At 47.9% G+C, this 27,688-nt stretch overlaps 1 protein-coding gene across 1 annotated transcript in view; it reads left to right on the forward strand.

Annotated features, from left to right (window-relative positions):
• LOC119181823 (uncharacterized) overlaps positions 1-26,037 on the forward strand; it is a 203,850-nt gene extending 177,813 nt beyond the window's left edge. The window contains exon 2 of the mRNA XM_075875191.1: positions 19,035-26,037. Within this exon, the coding sequence (XP_075731306.1) occupies positions 19,035-20,456 (1,422 nt within the window). The 3' untranslated portion in view covers positions 20,457-26,037. The remainder of the gene's footprint in view (positions 1-19,034) is intronic.
• The last annotated feature ends 1,651 nt before the right edge of the window (positions 26,038-27,688 follow it).

Below are 27,688 nucleotides of genomic sequence, written 5' to 3' on the forward strand. Positions count from 1 at the left end.
CAATCAATCAATCAATCAATCAATCAATCAATGAATCAATTATAGTAGAGGGCTATGCATAGTTCACAGTCCCTCAGGTTCCTTAAAGCTGCACCGACAATGCACCATATATATATATATATATATATATATATATATATATATATATATATATATATATATATATATATATATATATATATATATGGTGCGTTGTCAGTGCAGCCCGTGTATACACGGGTCATCGAGATGCGATCGCCGCCGCCAAGATCCAACATGCGCATCTCGCGTCTGCAGCAGCCGAGCGTTTTGGACAATGAGCCAACGCGGTGACGAGATAGATATAGAGATGTCTAAGAACGAGGAGACACTTTCTGCCGTCACGTATCATGCAATTACAACAGCCCCGAAAATTATGGACTCGCATTTCTGGTCGCTCCTTGGTGAGTGGTTCATGCGTAATTGACGGGTGGCACCAGGCACTTTTTTTTTTTTTCCTAAATCGGTTCTGCTGGGTTTCCTTTCAGCGCGCCTTTCGTTTCAGCATGCCCCGAAAAGCATATTTGGCACGTACGTTCAAGCGAAGTGATACGTCTTGCAATGATTACCAAGCAGCGAAGTGTGTAGGCTAGCTACTTGGCGAGAAAAATCCGTTCTGCTTTACTGCGCTGCTCGGTTCAGAGAGCTGTGATTAAATAAATGTCCAACCATCCCAGGCCGTACGCTTTCGCCTAGACTGTAATGGCGTCAGTGTGCCCGAAGCTTCTGATACTTGAATGCGGCAGCAATGAACAGCTCTCTCTCTCCCTCTCTCTCTCCCTCTATCTATCTATCTATCTATCTATCTATCTATCTATCTATCTATCTATCTATCTATCTATCTATCTATCTATCTATCTATCTATCTATCTATCTATCTATCTATCTATCTATCTATCTATCTATCTATCTATCTATCTATCTATCTATCTATCTATCTCTCTCTTTGTTTTGTTCTTTGCTGCCTAATTTCTTCGTAGCGCCATTAGAAGACCTCCAGAGTTTAGTAAGTCCTTCGTAGCGCCGTTAGAAGACCTCCAGAGTTTAGCAACGAACAACATTCCTGCCGATAAACGTGGATGAAGTTTTTAAGAAAAAAAAAGAGTCCCCCACTTCCATTTCGCAATTGGGCCAACGGTTATGGCGAAGCCGTTGTCTAAACGGTGCCCCGGCGTACGGTCGTGAGACTACCCCGGGAAGGCTACCGCATGTCGTCAACACGCCAGACGCATAACCTGGACGCCAGACGGAACAACGAGATAGTAGCGAACCACTTGTCTGCGCATCGCAGAGCACAGTGGCCGTCACCCAAAGAACCATTGAGACAGTCGGGCGCCCGCATTCTACGGTGTGCCCGTACAGGCTCGTTTGCATTGGTAATCAGGGTGCTGTGACGCAGTGCAGCTCCATAGCAGGCAAGCTACAGCAGTGGGATGCATGCACTCAAGAGAACTCCACTGCCAACCAGCTCAAAGGGCGCAGAGCTTCACAAGATTAAAACAAAGAACGAGAGAAACGAGACGCGGCGAAAGAGAATAGTTAATCCGTGCGACGACGCTCTGGCATTAAACGAACTACTCTGATTTCCTGAACAGATACTGTTCCCCTGGGCTAGGTAGTAAGGCGCGTACGCACGCATAGGAGGAGTGCGAGCCGAGCGTAAGACCGGCTGCGCCAAGCCGATACAGTCATCTCTCCCGGAATCCGGACCACCGTGGTGAAATCACCGGCCCGGACAATATAAGCCCGGAAACATCAGAAACAGAAACAAAAAAAAAAAGCAACCGTCGCACACTCGTAAAGATATCTTACAGTTAACTAGCGAAGCAGTGCACACTTGTTTTACTTTTCCTTCCCGGAAAGCTATAGCCGTATCAGCGTCCTGCTTTTTCCTAGAAAACATCATGCAGGAAAGTTACGATTACGCAGTGTCATTTCTGAAAGCCCTGACTGGTGCGTAGGTGATGGGCCTGGCACTGGCCGGACCGTTAAACTAAAAAAACTCAGTCATTCAGTAACCGTGATTAAGGCTTAACTAAGTTGTTACTTACATTGTGTTCATCTAAGAGGGAAAGAAAAAATCAGATTCAGGGGAAGGCCAGTGGTCACAGATGCACGTTCTGCGGCAACGGCTTCAGGTCGTTTTTTGTCTCGATTCGCCCTCAGGGCGCCTGATGCTGATTCGATTCCCACTGTTCCTCCTAGCGAACGATGCTTCCTTCACATTAGCGAGCTCAAAGGGCAGCTACTGATAACGGCGCTATCGCAGTCTCTACGTCATAAGACGAAAGGTGCGCAGCGGTTGGTGGGAAGTGTCACCGCCGAGAACCGAGACACTTGGGTAAGTGGTGAGGGGCACCTGCGGCGATGGAAGGGGGCAAGGGTAACTTGTGGCAAAGGGGACTGGAGATTGTTCTTCTACGCATTGTTAATCCTCGAGAACCTTGACCCATGTGCATCATCGCTCTAAAAAAAAAATCACAGCATATCCACGGAATGAATGATGATGAGTGGGGTGAGTGGTCCGTCTGTCCGTCCGTACGTCCGTACGTGCGCCCGTTCGTGTGTCCCTCCGCACGTCCGTGCGTCAGTCCATGTGTAAGTGCGTCCATTCGTTTGTCCGTCCATCTAGTGAACACTTCAAGTACCGTCATCTCTCTTCTTTTTATCGTATAGTCATCATTGTAAGTACCGCCATCCAGCGGACAATCCAAGAACTAAGCGAGAGTATGTACCACATTTTTGCTGGCAGTGCTCTAACACCAAGAGCGTGATAACGACGCCGTGCTACGTTTTTTGTGACATGTGGATATGCGTATATGTGCCCGAGGGTGGGTATGTGCCACTGGTGTGCGGGTATGTGCCACAGGTTACATACTACGACAACGAGACGCACAAGCCACGCCATGAGGAGCTTCGCCCCCCAGAACAAAGCGAAACAGCCCTTCAAGCTCGCATATCATCATCTGATACCCTAGTGCATCTCCAATTAACGCGGAAACATCCTACCTACTTTGTGACCTAAAAGAATCCAAAACGCTTACTAACAAGCAGTGAATACAATACGCACAACCTGCCTCCTGTGATGATACCACGCGTGCCAGACACCGTGTAAGTCAGGAATAATCCCCGGTCTGCAGCACTAACCATTACACACCTCTGTCTGACCCGACAGCAGTACGCAGATCACGGCGGGGGGAACAACACCGCCTGTTAGCCGAAACAAAAAAAAAAACAAAGATAAGTCAAGCCTATATGCTTCTCAGCATGGCACGGTAAGTACAGCGAGTCACTTTCGTTGTATATCAGGCGAGAAAAAAACGCGATCTGAATTACATTCGCACGCCATGCACGCTACTAAACGCGAACGGCACACGATAAGCCTTACACGCTCAACGGCACATTTTGGCGCGAACGAACGATGCATGCATCGCCGAACCGACGAGGCAGCAATAGAAATCGAACGCGGAGCTTAGTTAGTGCTCGCACGAAGCCATAGGCAGTATGGCTGTGCGAAGAAGCGGGCGAGGGAGGGGGATGTGGTTGTATATACCACCGTGGGCTGCGCGGTGGCCGCTCTAATTCTCAAACCGATAATTTAGCTCGACAGGGGCCCGGGGAGACGTGAGCCATGTTTCGTCCACGCGTCATGTCTCCTCGGGCGAAAAGGCCGGGAGGAGCACGAGGCTTCATTGGCGATGCAGAAGGGCGCGCACGCATTGCTAATCGGCCCCGAAGCGCACTACCGTTGATTACCGAACGGCTCATGTCGGCTTCAACGAAGGGTGGAGGAGGCGGCCAACGAAGAGACATTATTGCTATGCATCGCGCCGCCGCTGGCGGTCCCTGGAATCGCTTCGGACGGGGATTATACAAGAGGTGCACGTGCACGAGCGTGTGTGTGTAGCATATGCTCGATCGAGCGTTGTGTGACGCATTGAGGAAATTCCGTTGATCTGTTTATCGGTTATTTAATTGCTCGTACAATTTTTTTTTTCGAGGAAACTACAGCGGGGACAAATTACGCGATGTAGGAAGTCGGGATGTGACGGAGGCTGGTTTCTATAGCGAGTAATGTGAGTGCCTCCCCGTTTGCGTGTGGTTTCGTGCGGCGCGATAATCGTAGCTGTCGTATCGATTTCCCCGAACGTTAATGTATCGTTGGTGATCCGCCAGCGCTAAACGAAACGACAGCTGCCAAACCGGAGCTTCTGTGTAACTCCCTGGGAATGCCGCAATGACTCGTATATTTTTTTTACGAAAATGGGAATATACGTGACTCTTTTTTGAAAACCTTTGTATCGTGTCACATTTTGCGGCGTGAACTGTCTCTTTAGCAGCTTTTAGCCTAGACGTCTATCCATAATATTTTTTTCTTCTATAATAGTTTGGCCAAGTAGAGACAAATGCACTTAAGCTATCGGACAGCGGCAACCAGTTAAAGTAAGGCGCCGTGCGTCTAACCACCGCTAACTTCCCGGTGGTCTACTTTCGAGGCTACGCGCTGCACTCCAATTTCACGAACGTACTTTTTTATCCACAACCTTGAAAAAACGTGCGTTGCAGCAGCGCCTACGTGCCTATACCTTGATGAAACGTGCAAGCTTCAAAATGAATTCTTCCTCTTTCTCCCACGCTCTGCGCCCAACCACGTCAGCGCGGGGCTCCTGTAACGCTATCAGGCACCCGGTGGGCGCGCTTTTGATTTTTAAGCCTCGCGGCGCTAATCTAATGGCGCGATACGAGACGAGCGGCTCTCCGAGTTTTATCGATGGGCTCGGCAGCTGCTCGTTCTCACACGCACGGCAGAGGCGAACTCAAAGCGCGTTCTCGCGGTAACCTAATTAAATATGCGCATTACAATGCCAGCCGTATCGTCACGTTTTTTTTTTTTTTTTGCTTACTCCCATTCCACCATCACCTCTTCGAAGCAGCAGCTCTCAATTACAAAACACCCAGGCGACAGCCATATCGCGGGAATTCGTAATGCAGATATAGCTTCGCGCGAAGAACCGGGGGGAATACAACTCGTTCTGGGAATCCTACAGGAGTTGAGCGAAGCCGAAACTTGGAAGTGAAGTATCATCATCATCTTCATCATCATCATCATCATCATCAACAACAACATCATTATCATGATCAATATCATCATAATTACGCCCACTGCAGTTCCAAGGCTTCTCCCGTGCATGCTCCGACAATCAACCCGGTCCTGTGCTCGCTGCGGCCATGTTATATAAACCTGTAAACTTCTCGTTCTTATCTGCCCACCTCACTTTCTGTCTCCCACTCGCGAGCTTGCCTTCTCTGGGAATATAGGCAGTTCCCCCAATGACCAACGGTTATCCAGCCTATGCACTACGCGTCCGGCCCCTGTTCGTTCCTTGTTTTTTTTTTATTTCGACTATGATATCCTGAACTTCGGTTCGTTTTCTTAACCCCCGTTTGCTCTCTCCCGTCTCTGATGTTACACTTATCATTTTCCTTCGAATCGCTCGCTGCGTCGTCCTCAATTTAGGATGAACCCTCTTTTAAAGCATCCAAGTTTCTGCTCCATGGTATGTACCGGTAATATGCAGCTGTTATGTACTATCCCCTCAAGGGACAGTGGTGGGGAACGTGGAGCAAAATTAACTCGGAAAGGAACTTGAACTGTGAAATCGGAAGCCAGTGAAGACAGCGGCTGCAAGTTCTGCGGGAAAGGCTTCACGTCGCTTAAACGTGCATTTACGCTTGCGTGAGCTGTTCTTCCGTCGGACCAACAAAACGTGCCTTCCCCCCTAGCGAGCTCTAAGGGCAACTGCGCCGATAACAGCGCCTGATAATCGCGCTGATAACAGCGCCAGTGCGATGTCGACGTCACGAGACAGAAGGTGCTCAGCGATTGGTGGTATTCGATTTGGGATGTGATTAGGGACGCGATTTGGGGAAAGATTAAAAAGGGGCTTTATTTTCTGCATACCGTCGTGGATGCATGGCTCACCGTCGCGCGTATGGCAATGCTTGTGAAAGGGGCATCGGTGGTGGCGAATGGGAGCGTGGGCGAGGAGCGAGGGACACCTAAAATTGTTGCTCTAAAAGCGTTTTCCCTATACGGACGCAACACGCCTCAACTTACGCGTGTGCAGCTTCGCTATAAAAACAGAACGAGCAGGGGAAGCAGTTGAGTCCCCGGGACATGTCTGTTCACGCAGGAAAAACTCTAGAAAAGCCGCCAGTCGCTTTCGTGATAGCTTACGTGCCCCGTATATTGTAATGACATAGAGTACTAAGTCGCGGGACATGTACGCCTGCGATAAGAGAGAGAAACAAGTCGTGGAGTTATCAGTTCGTTACCCGGAGCTTTACTGCGGAAAGAGTAGTTGGAAAAAAGTACAGAGAAAACACAGATCACATGTATTATGCCACTGCCTCGGACTCCACAACACACTATGACGAAACATATCCGAAAGCAGCCATAAGTGAGTCGTTCACTGAGAATCTTCACCGACAAAACTGTGACATCGACCTCGCCAATCGTCGACTCAGAAATACAACGAAACTTGCCCTTTTCCTTTTCGCTGCCTTGTACGAGCACTCTTGGCGGTTTGTTGCTGCTGGCACAAAAACAAACCTCCAACGAAGTTTCTGAAGAAGATAACACTTCTTCCCCTCTCCTCACCTTTCTTCATCACACCTTCTGTTCATTGAATGTTTCTAACACACCATTCGCATACGATGAAGCAAGACAAAGAAAAGAAAATATATGGAAGTTATAGGACCAGTTATAAATGCGAAGGTAGGATAAACTAAAAGAAAGGTCAAACAAGTTTTCTCGGAAGCTATAGATATGCGGCAGAACTCCGCGCACAGCATAGGCTATATGCTTTGGCTACCAGGTAAACTGTCGTAATGTGTTCCTACTTGCACGATATAACTTCCTAACCTTGACCGAAATCCTTATCTCGGCGTCTAACTTAAACTACGGCCACTTCTTGCCTGCTCAAAATTTGGCTCTCGTTACCTGAAATCACGCCGACCGATAAAAAGAATCGGTGGCACATTAATGTGAAGAGCTGTTAAAGCGAGCTGAGCAAGGGCAGCCGGAGTAATCTTGATGCCGCAATCAAATGGTCCGTAAAAGCCGAAATGGCCTATAAACGAAGCGATTCAGAGTGATCTGATGCGCACGTATTAGCGTAATCGACTCGGGGCGAACCCTTTAATGAGTGTCTCACCGATGTGCCCGTGATCGACCTCCGAAATAGCGGTTACATTTAATTGCTGTCTTTAACCATAAGAAGGCCACGTCTACAAAAAAAAAAAACGTGCACATAAACATAACATTCGAGGTTTACCCTAGCTGCCGTAACAAGATTATTGTCTAAGGTTATTACGAAGCCATCCTACTGTACTTGTAGTAAAATGCACTAGGTTCATAAAAGTACATTAAAACAGGAGTGTCAAAATTTCATCGGACACTCTATGAAAAGGTTGTTTAATTACGTGCAGGCGTGTTTACTCTGCGAAAAGGCTGTAAATAAATAGCTTACGCCGACCCGATCAGTCTATGTTACCGGAAACTCGAAACTTCTTTTGTTTGGTTTCCGGCGACACCTGGCTTTTTTACGGACTATTTTACGAATGAGTCTCGGAGTTGTCGTACTGGAGCTGTATACCCTTTCTGTTTCATCATTTTACAACTAAACAGGCAGTGCTACGGTAGATCAACGCGCAGAAATAAGCGGCTAACGCGCGAAAACGGTTCGGTTAGTGCATTCGGCGTTTTATGAGGCTGTTTATACACTTCACTATAAACAGACGTATAGGCAAACATTCGTTTAACATCCCAAGGTAGTGGCGCGCAAGTGTCATATGCAAAATTGTCATTACAAAAAGGAACAATCAGACGAAGAAGAAAAACCGCAGGATTGACATAGTTAGTTGAACGTTAGAGAAATAGAGGTGGAAAATGAGTGGCCGGGTAGAAAGAATAAAAAAAAACATTAAAGATGAATACGTGGGAGAAAAAGGAATAAGCATTGAGCGGCGAAAGAGACAAATCCGTCGATAAGAGTGGGCAAATGTAAATCATCCGCCCGTCGGCCAAGGTATGTGCCGCAGTATATCGATGGGACTGGCAGGCCGGTGTGACGCACACGACACAGGCACTCACACGTGTGTACGGCAGGGATTGCTCGGAGCGTACTCCTTTGGCCGCTGCATATATTCAGCGCGCGTCATGAGTCGCCCGATGCGAGAAGTCGATAACGCCGACGAAGGCGAGACCCGTCCACTCTTTCTTTTTTTTTTCTTTACCTTACAGCCTCCATATTTTCTTTGGTCTTCCGTACATGCCCGGTAGAATACAGAAACCCGAAACGACGGACGCAAGGCGATACTTAAGACATTAGCTTTGGCGATGGCCCGTTATTCTGTTACATGTGGGAACCCGGACGTGTTCTGTGTGTGATGGGAGCCAATCACGAGGAGGCTTGCAGTAACAGGCTTCGAATCATGTTGTGACCTCGGGAAGTTTCTTTTTTCTTTTTTATCATACAGAAAAAGAAAAAATGAGCGCACGGCCGTTTTCCAATTATTATTTATTAGCGCGCGTACGTCCTGACTACAGGAAACGTATACGCCCTTCACCTTCTCCTGATGAGTATTGCCGCGGCACGGTTGTATATACATGTATATACAACTACGGCGAAGATTCGTGCTGTTACCTATCTATCATCGGGCCGCCCTTTCCAACTAAGAAAAGAAAACACATTGCATGTGTTCCTTCCGACAGAGTCCAATGCCTGCAAACGTATACGGTTGTGTAAACTGAAACAATTAGCTCCGGCTTGTTGAACGTTTCGCGCTGTCCGCAGACTGCCATAAACGAGAGAGTGATTTGTATGCCAAATATTACCGTGTTCGGTGCACGGAGAAAGAAACGTTATTCGTTATAAGTGGCATTTGTAATACTTTAAATGCATTCTACGAATATCTTAGTGTATGGTGAAATGACGTGAGAGAGACTGCGGCTGTTAGCTCGCATGCAACAATTTCTAAATGAAACATGAGCGCTGTTACAAAAACACACACACAAAAAAACAAAAAAAAACTCGGCAGTTTTACGCGGTCGATTCCGGCCAGCGCTAAAAAAAATGCGGCCACTCTATGGCGCCGTATACTTTCTGCATGTAGTTCCAAAATTTGCACGAACTGTGCTATGAAAAATGAAGGTAGGCACAGCAGGTGGGAGCTGCAGTAAAGACTTTGACATCGCGATGGCCATCAGTCATCATCCTCCATACCTCCAAACCATGCGGAGATAAGAGGTCGGTTGGTGCTAAGGCGATTCTTATGCGCTATAGTGGCACCCTGCCAAAGTGCCTTGCCAACACATGCCAAGTTATTTTGTTCTTTCTGCGGGCTTCTTTCGTACACAACTTGGTGGGCGCACGGCTTGACCAGTTGGTATTCATTTTGTGAAGTCTATTTCGTCCCCGAGTCGCGCCACGCTGCGAGCTATGAAATACTTATAGCACAGACAAGCTATATGGCGTCCACCGTGCTCTGAATGGCACATGGAAGTTCGCAGACACCATCCGTCATTTTAGCTGGGCGATGTGGCTTTGCGGCCAGCGACTGGCTACCAACGACACACCGGTATTTCGGTAAGCTGATTCGCGTGTATATCGTTCAGTTTCCAGAAACGCCTTGCCTCGCGTTATTGATAACGTTGGGAGAATCTCCAAGTGAAGCATTGTTACGCGAATCGCATCGTAAAAGAGGGACGCAACATCGATCTTAAACGAGCACGTGAGTGAAATCGTTTTTTTCTGTGTGTGCGCCGTACGAAAACCAGCATTTTAAGTGAGTGCACGTATCTCCCTCCCTGTTTCTCTCTCATTTCTCTCACGATTGTTGACCTGATGACTTATTTATGTGCATGCAATGCGTCCACTTGGAAAAATCAGCGCCAACACGCCGGAGACGCAGGACGAGAAGCAACCACTTCTTTACCAGGCTGCAACGTGTCTGAACGACAACTATTGACTTTCAAACGTGGCTGAATGGATCAGTGAGAAGTTTTACTTCAAGGTCGCAAACCACACTATGCTGCATACCGAATTCGTGCCAGACTTACTCTAGCAGTGACAAATACTGCATTATGCAACCTTGTGGCAAAAAAATTCAAAATGATATTGAATGCGAAACATTTCTTGGCGAACTTCGGCGACTTTGAGTCTATCTATCTGTCTGTCTGTCTGTCTGTCTGTCTGTCTGTCTGTCTGTCTGTCTGTCTGTCTGTCTGTCTGTCTGTCTGTCTATCTATCTATCTATCTATCTATCTATCTATCTATCTATCTATCTATCTATCTATCTATCTATCTATCTATCTATCTATCTATCTATCTATCTATCTATCTATCTATCTATCTATCTATCTATCTATCTATCTATCTATCTATCTATCTATCTATCTATCTATCTATCTATCTATCTATCTATCTATCTATCTATCTATCTATCTATCTATCTATCTATCTATCTAATCTATGGCGGTGAAGTGTATGCGACTCGCTGCGCCCTGATTAAAAGAGATAACCTATATATCTTTTCTCAACGGGCTGTGAGGAAAAGAAAGCTTGTGCGTGTGACATTGAACACATTTTTCGCCCCGCAGAACGCGCTCATTTTTCGCCCACTACCAACGACGCTTACGTATAGACAGCCACACCAGAATTTCTGCGAAAGGAGCGCCAGCGCGTTAAACGAAAAGTTCTGCTGCTCTGCGTCGTCTGTGAAGCAAGCCGCGTATACTTCACCGCCATGCACCGTGCTGCCGTTGAACTGAGGGCGTCACACGGAATGAAGAAAGCGACGCCTATCGCGTGAAACGCTACATGCATGCGATTCCTGGTACGCTGCAAGAAAGTCAAAAGATATGGTTGCGAAATCGAAAGGACGCTCAAGCGCGCTCGATCTGCACGTCAGATGGCGCGGCGGTGCAGTTTTATCGGATTGTGGTTGTTGCTCGCACGTCCCCAACTTATTTTGTCAACTGGTGTACGTACTGACACGCTCACAATGACGCCAGATGGGACGCAACGCGTGCGCGCTTGTTTGCCGTGGTGCTAGCAGGGATTGATATGTGGGGTTTAACGTCCCAAAACCACCATATGATTATGAAAGACGCCGTAGAGGAGGGCTCCGGAAATTTAGACCACCTGGGGTTCTTTAACGTGCACCCAAATCTGGGCACACGGGCCTACAACATTTCCGCCTCCATCGGAAATGCAGCCGCCACAGCCGGGATTCGAACCCGCGACCTGCGGGTCAGCAGCCGAGTACCTTAGCCACTAGACCACCGCGGCGGGGCGTGCTAGTAGGGAGCTTTAGAATACCGTTTGCAAGCGCTGCGGGCGTTGCGGGCGCCATATAAGCTTTAGAATAGCGTTTGCCCTGCTGCCAATCGCAACGCACGACCGCAGTGACACCGTAGCCTCAAAACCAGCGCTTGCGGGCCACATGCGGGCCGCCATTACCGCACGCAATTTCAATTTTTTTTTTTTGCGTGCGGTCCGCGAAAGCGAACACCGACTCGCGTTACGACGCATGCGCAGTGGCAACGACCGCACCGCCGGGGCTCCCGGTGCGCTATTCTAGAACTCTCTAGTCTCTGCGCAGCTGCATAGTCCCCAACTAAAACATTGATTGATATGTGGGATTTAACGTCCCAAAACCACTATATGATTATGAGAGACGCCGTAGTGGAGGGCTCCGGAAATTTAGACCACCTGGGGTTCTTTAACGTGCACCCAAATGTGAGTACACGGGCCTACAACATTTCCGCCTCCATCGGAAATGCAGCCGCCGCAGCCGGGATTCAAACCCGCGCCCTGCGGGTCAGCAGCCGAGTACCTTAGCCACTAGACCACCACGGCGGGGCAGTCCCCAACTAAAACAGAAGACGAGGATAGGGCAAGCACACTTGCCCTCTCCTCCTCTAATATTTCACTTGGGATGAGGGTACGAAGAATGCACAACAAGCGCTAAGGAATGGAATTGCTACCTTGGCGAAGACAGGTATACTAACGACGAAAGCTCCAGCGACACCCAATGTTGTAAGGATTTTTCTTCGCTGCAAGCTTCCATCTTCCTCCGAACTCCCGCCTTATTTGGACTGCACCGCAGGTGAACCAGAGCGAAACTTCATTTACGTAGCTAAATCGGTTATACGTGAGTAGGCTCCAAACTTCGCCTGCGGCGCGTATCTTATTACTAAAAGTAATGAATCCTTCTATTTCTAGATGCAGGCGAAGTGCTATGTCGTGGTTAAAAAAGATTTCACAAACCGTTGCAGAAGCTGGCGAGACATTTTGATAAGTGAGCTTTTGAACTGAGCTGCATTAGGTTCAAAGGGGCTTCTCGAAAGTATCCGGCGTTTCTTTTGCCAAAGCTTTGTCATCACGCGACACGGTCAGCGTTCACGCCCGCATAATTTCTTCCGTCGTTATAGCTGCAGCGCGGTTCCTTCGCGTCGATCGCTACCGTTAAACAAAAGGGGGTTGCAGGTTCAGTGAAGTTTTGAGAAATGGGGGTGTAGTTGGGAGCCCCCGCGAGCTTGCATAATAAATAAGGAGGGACGCAGAAACGGCACGAGCTTGGCGGCTGCGGCCGCAAGCTCATTTCGCAAAGCACTTCGATGGCAGCAAATTACGGTTGCGCGCGGGAAGGTATACGCACACGGAAACGTATGAAGCCACCAGCCGAGAGAACAAATTGCGGCAATAAAACACGCCGGAAAGGCAATCAGGCTGTCTGTGTAACCCTTCCCGGGAAAAACCGTCGTGCCCGTTTAAGAAACAAAAAAAAAAATCATCGACGAAGAGACCAGATGTAGCTGCGGCAACACTCGAGAACGATTGCTGAAATTAATAATTCGCCCTCTCTAACGAGCACAAAATTGGTGCCAAATATAGGATTCCAATTTTCGGCCACAGTGTTCTTCTTCGCCTAGTCGCGCGCTCGTTCGGAGGAAACTCGCGGCGCCTTGATAGAGGGCGCACAAGTCGCGGTGACGTTGCGTTTAGAGACGGCAGGGGCGACAGCGTAGTGTTTCTAAATTTGTCGTTGTGCCCTCTAACAAGGCAAGAACTGGTGAGGTGTCCTTTCATATTTTTTAATTTGTTAATGGTTAGCGTAGGGCTAACCATTAGCGAGTCAAGAGGAAACACGGGGGACGTTAAAGATATATGCGGCCGTGGATGCCGCTGTGATCGTAATCTCTTTAACGTGTATACGATACTGTTGTTATGTGCCGGCAAGCACTGCAGTATGACGATGCACTGGCTGTGTACATAAAAATTTGTCAACAGTGTACTTACTTAGTTATCGAAGTACACCGAATCGAAATAAAATATAGGCGGTATTGCGGGGACTGTCGCAGTAGTTCCAGACGTTGTGTCTACCTTCGTCGTTTGGCAATGACCACTTCCCTGCGTTGGTTAGCACTGCACACCTGAAGTCGGTTTTCCGCGATGAACTTCCTGGCTCACTAAACAATGCGCGCTGAAAAAAAGAAACCGATCCACCGGAGGCACATGGTCAATATATCCTACCGTTTATGTTGAATGTATATAAATCAAAAGCCGTATGCACACGCATACAGTTGTCAATGAAGCATTGCGACTACCATTAGTAGTTAAGCTTCAGACGATCACGAAAACATTCAACCAACTCACTCATGACGAGCATCGGGCAGGATGCCGTCGTTGCTCAACTCGAGTTTTGCTGAAAACAGGTGGCCCAGTGACAGGCACCTCTGTGTAAGGGAATGGGATCTAGAAAGTCATGCTTTCCCTGACGACACACTTCCAGAAAACGGGTGCTTTGTTCCCTTAAGATGACTGGAGGACGACGTAGTGTGACTTGACTGGGCGACTTCATTCGACTAAGACGACTTGATGGTGAAATCCATCTTTGTCTTTTGTTTCTTATATAAGTTGATTGCGCTGGCCCTCGCTCTTTCGAAAGATTTGTGCTCCCAACGTGGTATTGCCATGCCTCTGAGATCGGAGTCATTAGACGCTTTCTTCTTATCATTTGGCTTTGTATTGCCTCAGGGATCGGTACTCCTTCAACCAAGCAACTATCAGAAGTGATGCATGACGAAATCGTGTGTGTAACAGCACAAGTTCTGGCGACCTGACACATTGTGATGACGTGATAGAATGACGTCATCAGATGATGCTTTTTCGCGTGGCTCAAGTTGACGCCACCGACTGTCACTTTGCAAGTTAAGTGGGGCGCTTATGACGTTAATCTTTTAAAAAAAGCAAAAAAAAATGTCATAGACACCATGTCGCACACGCCATGCAGGCCTTACCGGCGTACACCTATCAGTCTCTTAATTAGCGTGCAAAATGCGTACGTGCCCTATGACTTCCACCCCCGCGGCTAACATACGCCGAGCTTGCCTGCGCTTTCTGATATCGCGTCTCAACTCGTGTATATAGGCAGGTGAGTGCCGTAAACGTACGCTAATCGTCGTGCGATCGACCCCCCCGCATTTAGTTGCTTTCAAGTAGAGTGCGGGCGTTCGGCATCACCGTCATAATTGAACACATCGAAAAAGAAGCGAGGCCACACACGAGAATAAAACGAAACAGATGTCCGATAAGAAGTTTTCCATTCTCTCGCTCACTCTCCTCTCTCCGGGGCGTGTGTGTGCTACTCCGCAATACACACGTGTGTCCCACGGCCCTGGTGTTTGCACACACACACGCACACACGCAGCGACATCGTGGAATGCGTGTCGCTGCCGCAGCACACTCGCTGGCTCGCAAGCGGGGTTTCGGAATGGCGTAATTAACCCGCATCTACATACCAGTGAAAACAAAAAATGGAAAACGGGGCCTCCGCGAAGCGGTGGCAATGCACAAGACAGCGAGAGAGAGAGAGGGAGAGAGAAATTGGAGGGGAAAGAGGAGGTTCGAGGGGACACTTACTCGGAGTGCACACTCACTGCGTTCGCGGACGTGGATCATATGAGCCCCTGGCGATTCTCTCATTGTTGGGTCGATGAGGCGCACACTTGCATCCATAATGCACGAGCTGTGTCCATCACTTCTGAGCAGAGCGCGCGAACATATCGTATCCAATGTAACCGAGTTTATCGTCTAGCAGTTGCGACGTGTTGTGAGCGAGACGGGGAGATAATATTTTTTAGGGGCGAAGCTCCTTAGGGCGTGGGCTGTGCGTCCCCTGTAGCCTGTATGTAGCCACCTCTAGTTTAGTTCTTGCAGTGTTCACTAGATGGCGGTACCGTCTCCTGTATGTAGCCACCTCTCGTTTAGTTCTTGTAGTGTTTACTAGATGGTGGTACTTGTAGCTGATGATGAAAAGATGCAAGATGTTATAAACTAGAAAGCGGTACTTGTAGTTGATGAAAGACGCGAGATCTTATAAAATAGGAATGATGTCACATACGGCGCGTGTCATTGGTTGAAGGCAATCGTTCGATTTAGTGCGGCGACGTACGCTAGGGGGAGCGTTGTAATAAAATCCGTTCGCTGTTGGCGCGCGCTCGGAGTCGCCGGATGGATAAGGCTGCACAGCGGAGAGAGCGCAAGGCACAGACCATAAAGCCGTCATAATGAAGGGACATCGCAAGCCATCCATCGTCTAAAAACAAATAAAAGTTGATTTGTGTATATACACACACAGTGTTTCTCACGTGTTTACATGATGATCGACTGGGCGAAATACACGGAAGATTCACAGTTTACCGATGAATCCCTCCGGAGCTTCGCCCATTCATCATCATTCACCCCGTGAATATGCCGTAATTTTTGGATAGATAGATAGATAGATAGATAGATAGATAGATAGATAGATAGATAGATAGATAGATAGATAGATTTGATAAAACAGATGTTATAGGGCGGCCATCAGCGCTGCATCTGAGCGTCTTTCTGCGTGTTCCGTCTTTCGCGCTGTTTAGCCAAAGAAAGAGTTGATGTGTTAACGTAAAAAGAAAAAGTTGCACCAGCCCCCGTGAATTAGCTGTCCGGTTCATCGTGAGACAACCGCAATAACAACAGGAAAGGCTAAATGTATAGCGCGCCCTTTTACAAACCTGCGTAAGCGCACACCACATCGTTGTAATCACTGATAACCTCGGTGCGGAAAGGAAGCTGTCATTCGAATAGCAGACTGAAAGAGGTGCCCACCGCAGTCCAGTTGCACTCTCGCTTGTATCTCTAGATGTAGATCTCACGCCGCTAAAGTTGATTGGATTGGCTGTGAGCAAGTGCTATGAGGGAGAGGGTGGCGTCTCCATTTTGGAAGACCTTCCTCGCAAGTGTTTCTGTCTGAAGTGTCCACAGTGGTGGAACGGTGTCCTTCAGGCGTCGTCTATAGACTCTCGAAAAAATGGTCGGGGTCAACGGCTGATAGGATCTGGTCGGTGTTTAGACAACCAAGGAGAAAGAAGGTCCTTTTATAAGGCGATAATTGAACGCGGCCTGCGGGCACTGCACGCCGTTAACATCAACGGTGCACTCAGTACTGTTATTGCCCTTCATCGATGACTCATGTGAAGCCTTTCCACACAGAATTGACGAGGCGGGTCGCTCGAGGGGACGGACGGTATAAGAAATCTCATATATCCAGGGCCGCCCCGCTAATCATCCAAAGGGGGGAACCAATTCTGTCCCGTGCGTTTACTGAGTTTGACCTTCCCGCCAATTTTAACGTGTCGGGTTATGCTGAACCCGCGTTTTGACCAGAACGATGACTGAGGACCACCTGATCTTGCAATCGAAGAACTGCTTGCCACTTTCAACCCCTCCGAAATCCGGACACCAATGGCAGAACGTTCTGAGAACCACGTCATCACTTCGTTCTTCATTTTTGCAGCCATAACGCGGCTTGTTTGTGACATAAGCGGAGAGGGGGGGGGGGGGGGGGCGGAGATTGAGAGCGGAGGGGAATATAGGTAGTGTACGGTAAAACGTGGCCCCGCCTTCCCTTTTATGTACCGAAGAAGCATACACATATCTATATATATGCTCGTGGATGAAGGTATATAGGAACGTATATCTGTGCGCGCCTGAAGCGTAACGAAATTTTATGTCGGAGGTGGATCATACTGCTTTTCAGAATATGTACGTCCACTTGCTTGTGTACGTGGGCGAAGTGGGTACTTACACCGAACTGCAATAAAATACCCAACAGCCTTCTTTTTTTTTTTTACTTTGCATGGCGTAGTACGTCCGGTGTCTTTGTCACGTGTTTACCATTACTCAAGTAGCGATATTACATTTCCGGTTCCCTTGCTGAAAGCATACGCCGTATCGTATCATGCTACTGCTTGCTGAGAAATTCAAGGTTTTATTGTTCTACGCATTCGCTGTTTGACGTTGACCGCTTACTAAATATGGCTGCGGGTGACTCGCATACCCGCCGTGCATCATCCCACGCGATGTTATATCTTGTAACGGCGCGCGTCGGCTATGAGCGAAAGCGTGGACACAAGGGAAAGGCTATACTCGCGCTCGCGACCTTTTCGCATATTTGCCCGCCGGCCACATATACGGATAACGGTTGCAAGTGGGATACTGGCTGTATGCACCCTTATCGCGGTGTCTGGTCAAGATACCGGTAGACCCACGCGTTGGTACACGAATGAGCTAGTAGGACGTCACGAAGAAAGAAAACAGACAAAGAAACAAACGCACAAACAAAGGAAGAAAGAAAGAAAGAAAGAAAGAACGAAAGAAAGAAAGAAAGAAAGAAAGAAAGAAAGAAAGAAAGAAAGAAAGAAAGAAAGAAAGTCAGCTTCTTAGGGGCGTCAATGTTCACTGCGTGTACCCGCCACCACTTGGAGAGCATTGGCTGGCGGCGAAGTACAATAATTACGCGTTGCGGTCGAGTCGAATTACACACGTCACTGAGGATCAAGAGTGCTGCGACGTGAGAGAAACAATGGGAGATCGGTAAAATGCTTCCGCCCCCCCCCCCCCCTCCAAACGCGGTGCTACAGCCATGACACGTTTCAACAGTTGCGCCACATAACTCCCGTGGTCACATTAAGATAATGTGAGCTCCTCGGCGCCCCTGGTGGCCGGTAGTCTCGCGGAGCAGCAAGGGCGTCTGTTCCCCTGCTCTTTATTATGCCGCCATTCGGGCCGACGCCGGAGATTGACGCAATAATAGCATGTGCGTATAAAGTCACGCCGAAGACCAACATTCGCCGTGGTCCCGTTCGTTGCTGCTTCGGGAAAAGTGAGAAATCTTTGTGGGGTAAAACACTTAGTCTTCCTTCTTTTCTTTCTTGCATTCTCTGCGAAACTTGCGTTCAACGACGTCCTGCCCGGATACTGAAACGTATACGTGGAGAATGAAGGGATGTGGCAGCTTACGACACGCTTCATCGAATGAGCACGTTACAGGGGTGCTCAAAAGTTTTTAGGCCACGCCGTCATAGGAATACAGGTAATTGGGGACGGGGAAACCACCCCAGTACACTGTGTGACAATTAAATGTGGCTGTGAGATCTCGCTAAGAAAAAGCGAGATCACCATGTGGCCAAGATTGTAAGATCAGATTATTCAGGCCAAATGGAGACGTCTTGCTGAACGCGAGAGATTTTTCAGAAGATCTCACCGACATTCTACAAATGTTCAAAGCGCAAACAAGTCTAGAAAACGACATGATATTCCTACGTAAGGCACAGCGTGATTGCCTTTGTCAAGGTCAAAGTGCCGTAATGTTTTCTTATTGAGCACTATACCCATTTTTTTTGAGGTACGAATAGCCATATGCACTTGTTTTGCACCAATCAATGGCACTGTGAAAGTGGTGCGTGCGTTTTCGAAGCAGCGCGAAAGAATGTTGTAAATGTGGCGAATTTTCTGTGTCATGGTCTATTTGTCACACTGTGCGTGCTACACACGTTATATATAACAGATGTGGTAACGATTTTCGAGACAGAAAACTTACCGTTGCTTTCTCTTCTTTTTCTGGCCCAGGTCTGGCAAGATATCGAAAGCGTGCTCCTTGACGACATCAGCGGTGCGAGGCACGCAGCGTCGGGCGTCAAGCCAGAGCCAGAGACACAAGTCAATCGTGATGTCGGCTACGATTACAAGGCCACCGAAACCAGCAGGAACCAAGCGCCGTCCGTCGTACCAGCCAACAGTGCCATCCTGGTCGCCGCACTGATGGCTCCCGTTCCGAACCGACCGCCGTCGCTTCAACGGCAAACACCGACCGTCGCGCCGCCTACGCAGCCGTCACTGCCACCGCAAGACCCACCGCAGACGAGGCAAGACTCATCGCCCGAAGGCCAGAGCGCCCACCCGCTGAACACTGCAACGCCGTCAACGGGCTTCGTCACGCTAGACTTCGACTTCATGCTAAACTCGGACGATGCCGCTCTGTACCCCGAAGTAAATTCGTACGACACCGAGAACGAGCTCAAGCCTCAGCATGAGCAGCAACCCCACGAGCAGCAACAGAGGCACGAACAGCCCGAGCAGCAACAACAGCAACCATTCGCCAGCAGTGTGGCTTCGACAAACAACGCAGCCTCTTCCATGGACCACCTGACGTACCAGCAGTCCGCTGCTCAGACGATGAAGGCGGAGGCCGCTGGAAATCCTTTCGACATGACGTCCATGCTGTCGGGCTCCCAGTACACAGCCCTCTGGGCCAACTACCAAAGTGCGAACCCTCTCCAAGCGCCACCGTCAAGCCAGATGTCGCCACCGGCGTCACCGGACCACTCGCAGCTGGGACAGCCGCAGCTGGCAGGGGCTCACGTGGACGGCGGCAACCAGTACCAGACTACGCTGCCCTCGATGCACTCTATTCCGATGAAGGCCGATGACATTCTCAGCCAGTGCCTCCAGCAGCCACCACAGCAACACCACGGCAAGCAGCAGACGCCCCCGCACTTACGCATGGTGACACCACCTTCCTCTCCGAGATTAGCGGACCTCCTGAGCGCCGGCACCACGATGGCACCACCGAATCACTTCCCGGCGACGCCGCTCACGCCCGACATTCACATGACCGATCCATACTGCCGGTCCTCCCCGCTCGGTGGGACCACCGGCAAGAAGTCCCACCAGCCACATCAGCAGCAGCAGCAGTCTCGAACAGTGGTGAGTCGAAAGAAGGTGACCATCCACACTTGCTCGCATCCCGGCTGCAGCAAGAGCTACACCAAGAGCTCGCACCTCAAGGCCCACTTGCGGACACACACGGGCGAGAAGCCGTACCAGTGCAACTGGAAGGAGTGCGGCTGGAAGTTCGCCCGCTCCGACGAACTCACCAGGCACTACCGCAAGCACACTGGCGACAGGCCGTTCCAGTGCCGGCTCTGCGAACGGGCCTTCTCGCGATCCGACCACCTGTCGCTGCACATGAAGCGGCACACGTCGCTGTGAGCCCATCATCGGCAACCACCCCGCTGAGTTTGTCACCAAGGCGAACAAACCCACTCCTCGTTGTTAAGTTTTTTTCTCCGAAACACTCGGACTGTGCGACTTCTGTATGTTCCCCCAACGACTTGAGCAGTTCCCGACTGCGTTCCCTTATTGTGCTCTTACTCAACTTGTACTCCCCCGTGCTGATCAAGCTCCCTTCGCGGCGACCGCACCGTGGACTAGCGTGTGGTGGCTTCCCCTTGTTTTACCTGATGCTCCCAAGTGCAAGAGTTTGCGATGACCCCTCGGCCGAGGTTGCGGACACTTCTGCGGTGCCAGCTCGCCACTGCGCGTGCGCCGTGGCACGTGAACTGTGCTGCTCGCGCGTGCGTTGGTCACGCGACAGTGATTGATCTTGACTCGCACGAAGCGCCTTTGGTGGGAGGCTCTTCGCCCCATCCATATTCAGAAAGAGTGTTGTGTATTCTCTCGCGGTCCTTAGCGAAGGACGTCCACTTCGTCCATATGTTGTTTTTTTTTCTTCCTCTCTGTTCGTGATCTGCGCTGGCCCCTTGTAGGAGAGCCAATGTTGTTCAGTGTGCAATAGTGTCCGGTTTATTCTCGTCTTAGAAATGTGTGCGTGTTGAAGCCAGTTGTCAAGAGCTGTTGTTGTGTTTGCTAGTTTTTAGAGACGTTACGCTGTATAACGGGACCAACGGTAGAATACGTAGTACATTATGTCAAGCGCTTTACTGCTCGACGAATGGAATGAAGGAAAGAAAAACAAAGAAAACAACTCGCCTCAGACCTGGTTGCCTCCCCCATACACTGACCGAGAAGTGTCTATAGCATGAAGGGGGTAGCCATGTTTGACGCAGTAGTGCAGAATGTGCAAAACTGGGGACCAGCGTATTACGGATATAGCGTAGCGCGAACATCCACAGTAACTACATGTTTGAACGACCAAGCTTGGCTTATTTATGCATGTGCTTCGATGTGCCTTAGAGATTTTAAAAAAGTAGACAAACCCACCTGCTTTCAGGTGCGTTAGAACGTTGCATGCATACTAAAGTGTTTATAGGCTGCATTGCAGTGTGCTTCGTGTAAACATGCTCGTGACGTATAGCAGTACGCTTTAAGCTTGTCTAAGTATGCAGCCTTGATGCATAAGTGATCGTCACATAGCTTGAGCTTCCTGTAAGCAAAACGTGCCTGTTAAAAGAAATTGCCTTCAGTGTTTGTCTTCGATGTTGGTGGAGTACACACATATATCAGTCCATGGTATATCGCATAAATTACAAAGGGGTGTAGTTGTCTAGCGTTTAAGTAAGTGAGCAGATAAATTTAAGTGTGCTAGGACCATATTGTTACGATAAAGAAAGACGTTGTCATTTGGTTGCGTTTCGAAAGAACGCGAAAATCTGCTCAACACGGCACAAAACATCAATGAAGGTATGCAGAGATCATTTCCCGTTTCAGCGTCCAGATCGGGTTCTATATATATTTCGGTAGATAAATAAAACATGAAGGCCTGACCAGGCCTGAAATTTACGATAAAATAAAGAGAAAAAATTCAAGTTGTTGGCGCCTAGTCGGCGCGAATAGGCTTTGTACATACACAGCATAGTGCAGTTGTTAATATATATTTTTTGTTTGTTGTTTCGTTTTTCCCAGTGTGTCAGTTTACGTTGATGGAATACTTAACGCATATATATACCATATGCATGTCGCATCTGTTCGTTTTTGTTTTTTTTTAATCAGAGATTTTACGTTTTGTTTAAGCCGGCTGCAGTGAGAAAAAGAATAGCTACAATTAGGGCACGCTTCTTCCTAAGTGCGCGAATGCCGCCAAGGCTGCCATTCATGCGAACACACACAGATACATAGACCAACACAAATGCGTACTCGTGTACTGTTTCCAGCATATGCGGAAGCTTTCTGGGGTTCACTAACTTTCTGTAGTCTAGGAACTTCATTACTGGAACTCTCCGATGGTCGCTATTTTTCTGCAGTCAGTTTAGAAGCTTTCTTTATTTCGGAAACTTTTCGGGGTTTGGGAACATTTGCGGGCTCGAAAACCTTCTGCAGTTCTGGAACTTTCTAAGGTTCTATAATTTCGTTGTGCAACTTCCAGTAAATTAAGAACTTTTTCGGGGCTAAATAAATTGCTGCAGTTCGGTAATTTTTCATGGTTCAGTAAACTTCTCGGACCAACAAACATCTTGGGGTCTTTCTTTATTACGTTGCTTGTATGTGCATTAATTAGGTGTTTTAGAATAGCGTACTCTAAGTTAGCGCTCACTGTGATCGCCCGCTATTGCCGTCACTTAACGGGGGCCCGCAAGTTAGCATGCGACGCACGCACGGTTGCAGCAAATGATAACGCGAAGCTTTGCATGAGCTCTCTCGAAACTGGCGTTACCGCTTTCGACTGATGTCCTCGACATCACATGCCCTCATATTATAACACATTCAAAACCTCCAAACCACATAGAAAAAAAACATCGAGACAGAGTCTATAGTAAAACTGCGGAAAGCAGGGTGGAATATTGGTTTATCATTTCGAAGACGTCTGTTGCAAAGCTGACGTGAACGCCACCTTCCTAATTAAGAATTCCGAAAAGAATGGTTCCTAGTTACGAAATTCTGGGAAAGAAGCAAGTTTGAGGAGTGATAAAGCCACCGCTGTTGTCTGAACGACTATAGCAACATATCGCCATTACCATTGGCCTTTAAGCCGTAGCATGTTTGTGAATGTTTTCGGCATTGTCTTCACGTCTGTCATATCTCCCCCTCTATTCGTCATGATAATCGAAGGAAACACATCGTTTTGCGGTTTTGAAAAGCGACAGTTCCTAATATAACCAGAAGAAAAGTATTAGTTGCCTTACACCGCTTCAACCTGGTCAGTCAGTGCCTCTTTGAAGTGCAAATTACGCGTCAGAATGACTACGTGGCTTTTGCCTTAACTATTTGAACGCGCCTTATATTTCAGTGACATGACAGGTGCCTTTAACAGTTTTTGTATGCAATGTTCGACTATACGTGCAAAGCATTGCCGTGTTTACTGACACAGGAAAAAAGATGGGTGAATGTTTCTACTCGAAATATTGAGAGTTGATGCGTTTTATATCACCAGACAAGTGGGCCACACCGCGAGCAAAAGTTGAGTAAAAGTTGAGTTGAAAATGACCTCCATCAATGTGAGCTGATGAACCTATACAATTTCCACAGCGCCTTTCACTCACTACCAGATGTACGCCTGCATGATAACAAACGCTACTTGGTGGAAGCCTGAAATTACAGCTACTATTTCATCGTGGCAATCAAATGAAAAAAAAAGAAAACGTATAAATAGGTCACGCTGCTGTTACGTTAAACTGACGTCACCTGGGCGTCTGGGAGAGAAATCAGAGATTAAGTTGAACAATTTTTACTAACTAATGACCGGCGTCATTCGTACTAAACACGCGAAAAGAATCATAAGCCGATATTTAAGGATTGGTACACTGTGTGTGGCTGTTCCTCATCACGTTATCTCTGGTCGCACTTCTATGCAAATCTTTTAGTGTTGCTTTGTTTGGACGCCAGCAGTGCCCTGAGTCGCTTGCGCGCTGCCCTATTGCTTTGCACCTGATGTTTTGTGACGGAGTGCGGGGGCTTAGGAGACGCTTATGTTGTGCTACGCCGCCATCATTCCTGCCATTTTCAAGCTAGTCGGCTGGTCGTCGTTACAATTTTCGCTGAAGATGTAAAAGAGAGACATCTATATATGCATATGATTAATATACTTATAACTGTATCTTATACTAGTACACACTCGTTGAGATTCTCCCGAAAGTGTTCCTCGCTTTCAAAGTGTTTCCTGCGCCTCGAACGCAAGTCTTTAAAGCGGTCTCGCGAAACTTTTTTCTTTACATAACCAGAGATTGTGGCCCTTTCAGGGCCACAATCTCTGGTTATGTAGAGATTCTGCGAGGGCCACATTCTCGGGCTATGTAGAAATTCCCTGTGTGTCTAGGGAATTCAAAACTATATTTTAAATACAGGCAAAAAGTCGCTCGCCCTGCTCTAAACAACTTACGTCATTGGCAGGTCAGACTACGTCGTCGAAGTTATATAGAATATGGTCGTTGACTGAACTTATGACTGCCAGGACACATTGGAGGTCATGACGCATCACGTTGCTCCTTGCCTCTAAGATTATGTTTTAAATACGGCTAGAGATCTCTCACCCTGCTCTAAGCAAATTACGTCATCGGCAAGACAGACTACGTCATTGAAGCATAGTACATGGTCATTGGCTGATCAGACAATCTCCAGCACACATTCCAGGTCATGACGCGCGAAGACGCAGCTCCTTGCCCTCTTCGCCATCGCCCCGCTGCGTTGCTTCCAGCGAGCATGGCGGCAATGTATTCACAAGGCAATAGAACTCTTATTGAAGTCTTTCTTTCGATGTTTACTCTAAAAAAAGCTTTGGAGGGCACCTTTGAGAATAAGTGAGGCTGTGTAGCAAGGTGATGCTCGACAAGTGGCGGTGCTTAGCATGCGAGTTAGACTATGAAAGCGTACATAAACGTCACGATGGGCGCAGTACCGATGACGTGGCAGGTTAGCGTAAGGGTCTCCATACAACCAGCCCTCTTGTAGTGGTCTACTTAAGACGATGCGTTCAAGGCGTACGGAACACTTTGAAAAAACGGGAGTTATGTCCTTACGCATGCGTGCGTGTGGTGTGTTCAACAGACGCTCTGTTTTCTGCATGGCCGTGCGTCCGAGTACATGTCAAAGATGAAAAAAAAGCATATGTATTGCATATATAACGTTTACACATATCTATATGAATGTACCCAGACACAAAACACAAATGCTCTTAAGTGCACAGCCGTCTGCACTAAAACGATTTCTTTTTTTTTTTTTGTTCCAGCCAGCAAAGCGCCTTGGAATCAAAACTCACGGCAGAATTTATTACGCATTGATCTTTCGGAGCGAAGCGCCATCTTATAGGTACGGTGTGACAGATCGCTGTATCAGGCAGGCGTTGAGTAGACGCGGAAAATCGAAGGTGTCGCGAGACTTCCGAACATTGGCTCGAGGAACTTACCGCCAGATAGCGCGACTATCGCTCGATAAACGCAGAGAGCTATCGGTGTGTAGTCAACTGTTCAAATAGCGCAATCCGTTTGAGGGCGTGAGATACCCTTTCCACTTGAAAGCTGAATTTTTTTTTTCTCATACCGCAAAGTCATCGTAGAAAATGAGTACTGAGGATCGGTACAGCACAGCAGGTGTCGCAGAAGACAAAAATTGTCTGCGACAGTTTCACGCCGATTAGTTTGGCTAGGCGTGTGGGCTACTACGACGCCTCCGAGATTTAATAGGCCAACATTTAATAATATAGCCTCAAAACAGGTGCGTTTTAAAACCTGGACATCCTGTGTTCCCAACCTTTAAGCTGGCTCTTGCGGGAGTATTGTTGTTTCTGTTTGTTTGTTCGTGTTTTTTTTTCAATGCGCGTCAGCTCTGCAGGAGCGAGCGAGCGAACGAAAGTTGTCGATAAAAACCTGCTGTAATAAAGCGACAATGTAGTTGTTTCATATGTGCTGCTTTCACTGACTTATTTCTTGGCTTCAATGGCACTCCTGGGTGCAATCAATGAAGTGGACGTTTCAAATACAGGCAAACAAACACGCAACACACGAGAGCACGCCACTGCTATGCATGACCTTCAAAGCATTGTTCCCGGGCTTTCAAGACCTACAGCATGAACCATGCCGACGCCAATTCAAAATGGACACTTACAAAACTTCCCCAGCTACCGTGGAGAAGCGACAAGCATTTACTATATTTCATTTTTTTTTTCAGTGCCAGCTAAAGTTCGAAAACAAAGTGAAAGAGAGGGGCGCAAGGGGGGAGGGGGCGAAGGAACATTGTGAACGCAATGGAAACAGTTATACGGGAGGCTGAAGTAAGCATCACTATTGAACGATAAGCATACACTAGCAAACAATATCAAACGTACGTTTACGAATATATGCACAAGTTCGTAAAAAAACAATCACGCACACAAAGCTAGAGAGAACGCAATTGTGGTAATGAATCTGCATAATGTAGAATAGAGCATGGCAGTGGGAACAATTAAGTTCACGTGAAAGGATAAATGTGTTTTTTGAAGTCAGGAAGACGACGTTCTGCAAAAACATTTGAAAGACGAGCACTCCCCTAATGGTTCACGGAAGAGAACGAGACATTGAAAAAAGTCAATACTTGAGAAGTATCGTGTTGATTGATTGATTGATTGATTGATTTATCGATTGACGGTGCACCGTAGAGACAAAGGACACTCGACTATTGTGCCCTGTCTAGACTTCGTCTACGCAAACAACGATATTCTGAGTACAGCAACGGCCCCATGGTGGAGCTGTCCCAAATACGACGATTTTCCATCCAGGAAATTTGAAAGCACGTTGGTGCGGTATTTCCTCCGTGCGTCAACCTTACGTAAACACGTTCGATATGCCATCTTTAAAACACTGATTGCTCTCCGTATCTGAGCATACATACCAGCTGTAATAACGGTATTTCCATAAATTTCTATGCGCTATGAATTACGAGTATTGGCGACAGCGTGTTTTCTCGGCAGCCACACGCTCGTGGTAAACATAATGCGCAGCATGTTTTCGTGCAGAGTGGCAACATTACTAAGTGTACTGCGCCCATAACCTTGTTGCTTTTACTTCGCAAAAGTGACGCTTGGCACAAGTTGGCCGAGTAATTCCACTCGTAATTGTTTTTAATGTCGAGGAAAGCCATGAAGTGTACGTATACGTGTTTACCGCATATATCTACGTAAAAGAGGCACTTCCCCGTCCAATCAACATGGCAGCCGACCATGGCAAGAGAACATATGGGTGTGGTTCACGAATACGCTCGCTAACTGAGCGTAATCAAAAGAGGTTAGAGCGATGACGAATAGCTAACACATCAGTATGCAAGCTTCAACACATCTGTTTCGAAAAGTTAAACATTTTTGGGGGTGGGCAAGCATGGAAAATTGCGGTGGATTTCAAACAAAAAGGCGCCGTGCCATGTGAACAAACAAAAGGAAGAAAAAAAAAAACTATGGAGGCAATCATATAGTCTTATGATTGGATTGATTGATATGTTCGGTTCAGCGTCACAAAACCACCACATGATTGGTTATGAGAAGCGCCGTAGTGGAGCGCTCCGGAAATTTCGACCACCTGGGG

This window comes from Rhipicephalus microplus, chromosome 10 (assembly GCF_043290135.1).
Source record: "Rhipicephalus microplus isolate Deutch F79 chromosome 10, USDA_Rmic, whole genome shotgun sequence".
Classification (NCBI taxonomy): domain Eukaryota; kingdom Metazoa; phylum Arthropoda; class Arachnida; order Ixodida; family Ixodidae; genus Rhipicephalus; species Rhipicephalus microplus.